The 6,631-nt window shown below is 29.2% G+C and overlaps 1 protein-coding gene across 1 annotated transcript; it reads left to right on the plus strand.

The window, feature by feature from the left end:
* Positions 1 to 276: 276 nt before the first annotated feature.
* On the plus strand, positions 277 to 2,762 carry LOC124929412 (mitogen-activated protein kinase kinase kinase 17-like). Its single transcript, XM_047469771.1, has 2 exons — positions 277 to 1,593; positions 2,738 to 2,762. Exons 1-2 carry the CDS (start codon positions 296 to 298, stop codon positions 2,760 to 2,762), a joined length of 1,323 nt encoding a protein of 440 aa, XP_047325727.1. The 5' UTR covers positions 277 to 295.
* Positions 2,763 to 6,631: the final 3,869 nt, after the last annotated feature.

Raw genomic sequence — 6,631 nt, forward strand, 5'->3', positions numbered from 1 at the left:
ACATGCCTAAGATCCTCTTAGCATGCATACCCCATTACCAACCAATCCATGACATGTCGACAACTCACACATAAATTAACAACGGAAACTTGTTTCGACGGACGAAGATAGGAACATCATTCATCCATTCTCTCTCTCACCATTTCCTTTTTTCACGTCATCCACTTGCCCTATTGTCTTTTTCATTTTTTAAAAAAAATTTCTTTAAATCATTGCCATATAAATACACACAACCATCTCAATTCTCAATTACCAAGCAAACACCTCCATCTCTCAATTCTCAATCATCCAGACCATGAAAACCTCCAAACCAACCTCCACCTGGGTTAGATCCCATTGCATAGGAAAGGGTTCATTTGGAACTGTCAACTTAGCCCTTTCCCAACAACCGGACGCCAAATTGTTCGCCGTCAAATCCGTCCACCAAAATTCCGGTCACCACCAGATTCAAGCCTTGGAGAACGAAATTCAAATTCTCAGCTCCCTTTCCTCCCCTTGTATCGTCGATTACCTAGGAGATGACGTGTCCATTGAGTCAGACGGCTTCTCCTACAGAAATTTACATATGGAGTATTTACCCGCCGGCACCGTCGCCGACCTACCTGTTCTCTCCGGCGAAGAAACAGTTAAATCGTACGCTTGGTGTATAGTATCCGCTTTGAGTTACATACACTCTAAGGGTATCATCCACTGCGACGTCAAGGGGAAAAACGTTCTTCTCGGGACCACTCCCGGAACTGCCAAACTCGCCGACTTTGGGTCGGCCATGTCACAAAACGACGAAATAGGACCGGTTGAGGCGGAGGCGACACGGGGGAGCCCGCTTTGGATGGCGCCGGAGGTTATCCGAGGGGAATATCAAGGACCAGAATCGGATGTCTGGTCACTGGGCTGCACCGTGATCGAGATGATGACTGGAAAACCAGCTTGGGAGGACCGTGGGTGGTGTCATACCCTGTTTCAGATCGGGTACTCTGATAATCTACCCGAATGGCCAAGTGGGTTATCGAAAATCGCCGAGGATTTTCTTGACAAATGCCTCCGGCGGGATAGGAATGAGAGATGGAGCTGTGATATGCTGCTCCGGCACCCTTTTATCTCTTCATCGGAGCCCTTCTTCAAAGTTAATAATACTCATATTCTTGAACGTTCATCCCCTCGTTTAGTGCTGGATTGGGCTTCCATCGAGAGAGAGGAGGGTGATGTGGAGTCAGCAAAGGTAAGAATCCAAAAATTGGCAACAAAAATGGAGGTTAATTGGGAATCTGATGGTTGGTCGGAGGTGAGAAACTTGGTCGGGGACGGTGACGGTGACGGGAAGACAGAGGTCCAAATCCAATATTCAAATTCTAGTAATTCCGACCAAAATATAGAGTGTCGACATGATTCAGGTACAACACAACAAACAAATGGACGGCGGCCTGAAGTTTACGCCACGATGGGCGAGGAGAATGGTGCTGGCTGCAAAAGTCAATTAATTATGTTCTTCATTAAGAACAAGTCAGAGCAGTTGACATTTTCTTTATTTCATTTGTTGTGTGTTTTTTTCTACATTATCTTATTACTACTAATCCAGAATCTCCATCCATTTGGGCACTCTAAATATTTATATTTTTTTGAATTTACTCAATTAAAATATCTACCCAAAATTAATTATATACTAAAATTAAAATTTTCAATAACTCAAAGCCAGAACAAATTAAACTAATTGCATATGAACTACTCTTATTAAATTCTAAATAAAATATTAACACAAAAAAACTAACAATTTATCAAGAATATATATATATATATATATATATATATAATGTTAATTCAAATCCAAGTTCATTTAGGTCATATATCTAAATAAATGAATCTATGCACAACTACATTTTCAACAGAAATTCAAAAAGTCTTTATAGATTCTTTTAAACTTTTTTGTCTACTTCAATTATCAACTGTACACGTTGTTGATAGAAGAAATAGACTTAGTTTTTAAAGATAAAAGTTATATACATGAAGTTATTAAAATTAAATAATTAACATCATGTACTTATTTATATATTTTTATTTAATTTTATTAACATTATAGAGAATATTATAAATGATTAAATTTAATATAATAAATTAAAATGTACATTTAATTTGATAAAAAAAATATAGAATAACTTCCTAAAATTATTATGGAATTTCAAAGATAATTTGTAAAAATTAATTCTAAGTAAAATAATTTACACTTTTACATAAAATTAATATTTATATCTCTAAATTATTAAAAAAAAAATTTGGAAAGTTGGTTAATTTAACTATAAGACCTTGTTTTGTTTGAGTTTTTAAAATAATTCAAACAAAATTAATTTTTTAATCAATTACTTCTAAATAATCACAACACTCATTTTATTAACTAAAATACTAACTAACCATTTATTTTAAATTATTATTTTTTTAGTTTATTTATATATATAAATACTTTTTAAGTTTTTTTACCAAAAATAATTATTATCTCCTCAAAATTATCGACCATCATTATTATTTTTTCCTCTAGGTTTCCAAAAGACCTCTATCCGTACAAGGCCTAAGTTGTCTACCATATAAAACCTTACATTTTATATATATCCAGTTGCACCAATAAATAATTGCATCTAATTAATCCAAAATATTTATTCACTATAAATCTCAATTTATGTAATTAAAAATAAATAGATCATGCAATGATATTATAAAAAAAGAAGCAGTTTTTGGGTGAAACAAACAGGGCCAAGCGTTTGGATGAGGATTGAGGAAGAGTTATTGGATTCAACATCAGCCACTAATGTATGATCATCTTTCTTAATAGATGGTCACTTGGTTTATAATTGGACCCCATGAAGCACCCCAAGCTTCTTCTTTTTTCATTTCATTGAATCCATATTTGTCCTTATTCCTTCTTTATTCCTCCTTTTGGGTTCTTTCCTTTTTTTATTTATCACTGCTTAACAGCCAAGGAAGTTTCTTTTTATTGATTGATATTAGGAAGTTTCTTTGTTTATCCTTTCAAATTCAAAGTACAACAAGATAATTGAGTTTTAAAATGCTTAAAACAAAACTCCATGTTTAGATAAGATCAAGATTCAAGGGAGGATTTGTTTTGGAATTTTTAAGATATTGATTTTGTAACATTTTTGGTACCTTGAGGAGACTTTGGGCAGAAGGTAAAAAAAGGAGATTTTCATTGTGAAAGAATGAGTTATGATCTCAATGATTATCGGTTGAAACTTAAATATTATGATAATTTTTATTTTAATAAATCACTGATTAAAACTTTACTTCTTAATTTTTTAGAGATATTTTAAACTTTCTTAACAACATTAAATCTCAATTGTTATGTTTTACATATATATAGTTTTGTTGCACATTTATATTTTGAATAGTTTTGTTGCACATAATTTTTTTAATATTTGTTTTAGACTCTTTTCACATTTTTAGGTTCTTTCATATTCTATTAATACAATAGCTTTTAGTAAAAGAAAAATAGAAAGAAAATAATCATAAAAACTTATTTTTATTTTGTGAATGTAGGAATACCCACAAGGGCCACAACCACAATAATGACCATCTTTTCATATTTTATTTTATTTAACACATCTATCTAAAATTATTGTATTGGTTATTTGAATACCTAATAAAGTTTTTTTTAAATAGTTTTATTCTATATTATCTATTTACAAATAAACAATTTAGTTAAATTTACTATTAAAAGTATAGATGATACACATCAACTGAAAAAAGAGTTTTTGTTAATTGTAAACTCGAGACGAGAGACGGAAAATTTCATATATATTTATGGATTTTAAAGATAATTGTAAACGCAAAAAAATTATTTATGCTTGATATTGAGTGGAAAGCCTTTTTTGTCCCATATAAGAAAGCAAAAATTATCAATTCAAATTAGAAACTCATTTTTTTAATCTATATTATTAGAAGGTTGTATATCATGATAAACTACGAGGTGATGTCAAGGAAATTGAAGAAGTTTTCCTATTACAAGGATCATTAATTTTTCCAAGGGGTAACCAATTATATGATTATGAAGCTTCCACTAAATCTCTTCTCTCTTTACAAAGCATGAAATTTAAGCTTTATCTATATTAATTTAATCTTTTATACCTACCTCATTAATCATTATCACTAACTTCCTATTTTTTAATTTTTTTATCATTGTCTAAATGTTAATATGTTTATATTAATAGTTATCGAGAATAAATCACAGTTGAACTCAGTTGAAACGGAAAATATTGAAAATAAATTTTTGTGTGTATGATATATTTATTTACAGCCGATGAAACTAAATTCATATAACTGCAATATTTCCTCCTCAAATAACATATGTTCAGGAACGGACCCAAAAAAATAGGGTTAGAGTGAACTTAAAATAAATTAGGATGAGCTTATAAAAACATTAAGAAAATTTTGAATAAAATTAAGTGTATACATACTATTTATATTGAGTGACAAATATCAATTGCAAGGTCGGTCAAGTTTGGCCTGCTCTTTATTTTTAATTTTTTTACATTTTTAAAAGAATTATTTTTTTTCTATTATTTTTTAAAATTCTTTACATTTTTAAAAGAATTATTCAATAAAATAAAGTAAGATAAAGATTTTGAAATAATGTTTTTTTTTCTAATATTGGACTACTCAAGGTGGGTATGCCCTATTCCACCACTAACTCTAATTAAGAGCGCCCCTAAACCCTAAAAGCTTAAGTACTGCACTATGAAGCCCAACAAGTGAACACATTATAACAATTTTTTAACCAAATAAAAAAATCAAATATTTCATTAAGAGTGTTGATAAAATAGACACTAAATTTTGATAACTGCTTTATTGTTCAATTTGATGCAATGATTTATAATAAATTTTTTGCACACGGATAACTATTTAAATAAAATATATTTAATAAAAAAAAATAATAATATATATTAAATGCTTAAAATTCTTAATAAATTACAAATAATATATTACAATAAAAAATTAGAACGCTTTCATTCCACATTTTATTCACTTTGATAACAACTTATCTTCTCACATATCTTATCACATATTTTTTTCGAATGAACCTCTAATCTCGTGATCTTACACTTTCACTTTGGTCAATCAAATATTTGATTAATATTTTTTAATATTTAATATCATGACCTCACACTTTGTAAAATCAAATATTTTATTTATATTTTTTAACCACTTTCAATTGATACCAGCATATTATCCCTCGACAAATCACATCTCAATCACACTTAGTTAAAAGGTTGTACTTGTTTTGTTAGGTTGCAAGTTCGAAATATACATATAACATTTTTAATTTTATTTTTAACCGTTTTATGTTTATGGGCGGATCAACCCACAATCCGACCCAAGTATCCATTTACACTCACATATATATCCAAACTAACCACAACTCTTGACCCGGCAATCCGGACACTTTAAAATTTAAACATCATTATATATATATATATATATTAGTGAGTTAAAAAGTTGAACTTATATTGTTAAAATGTTCCACGTTCATCTAATTTGTTATTGAATTTAAAATATAAAGTGTTATTAGTCTAGTTGGTTAAAGGGTTGTACTTGTTTTTGTTAGGTTGTAAGTTCGAAACATATCATCTAATTTGGTGTTAAATTTAAAATACAAAGTGTTATTAGCTTAGTTGGTTAAAGGGTTGTACTTGTTTTGTTAGGTTGTAAGTTCGAAATATACATATAGCATTTTTAATTTTATTTTTAACTGTTTTAAGTTTATGGGCGGGTCAACCCACAATCCGTCTCAAGTATCCATTTACTCTCACATATATATCCAAATTAATCACACCTCGTGACCTGGCAATCTAGACACTTTAAAAATTAAACATCATTATATATATATATATATTAGTTAGTTAAAAAGTTGAACTTATATTGTTAAAATGTACCGCGTTCATCTAATTTGGTGTTGATTTTAAAATATAAAGTGTTATTAACCTAGTTAATTAAAAAATTATACTCGTTTTGTTAAGTTGTAAGTTCGAATCATACATATAGCATTTTTAATTTAATTTTTAACTGTTTTAAGTTTTGGGGCGGGTCAACCCACAATCCGACTCAAGTATCCATTTACTCTCACATATGTATCCAAATTAAGCACATCTCACAGCTTTCAACCCGATAATCTAGACACTGTAAAAATTAAGCATCATTATATATAACTTCTTTCGATATATATATATATATATATATATATATATATATATATATATATATATATATATATATATATTAGTTAGTTAAAAAGTTGAACTTATATTGTTAAAATGTTCCGCGTTCATCTAATTTGGTGTTGAATTTAAAAGATAAAGTGTTATTATTCTAGTTGGTTAAAGAGTTGTACTTGTTTTGTTAGGTTGCAAATTCGAAACATATATATAACATTTTTAATTTTATTTATAACCGTTTTAAGTTTATGGACAGGTCAACCCACAATCCGACCTAAGTATCCATTTACTCTCACATATATATCCAAATTAACCACATCTCTTTACCTGGCAATCCGGACACTTTAAAAATTAAGCATCATTATATATATATATATATATATATATAGATTAGTCAGTTAAAAAGTTAAACTTATATT

This window comes from Impatiens glandulifera, chromosome 1 (genome assembly GCF_907164915.1).
Source record: "Impatiens glandulifera chromosome 1, dImpGla2.1, whole genome shotgun sequence".
Taxonomy (NCBI): domain Eukaryota; kingdom Viridiplantae; phylum Streptophyta; class Magnoliopsida; order Ericales; family Balsaminaceae; genus Impatiens; species Impatiens glandulifera.

Excerpts from the sequence above, each read along its gene's own strand:
- LOC124929412 (XM_047469771.1), top strand. The coding sequence starts at position 296 with ATGAAAACCTCCAAACCAACCTCCACCTGGGTTAGATCCCATTGCATA. Across the intron at positions 1,594-2,737 it reads CAGAATCTCCATCCATTTGG|GGCCAAGCGTTTGGATGAGG; the intron begins GCACTCTAAATA and ends TGAAACAAACAG.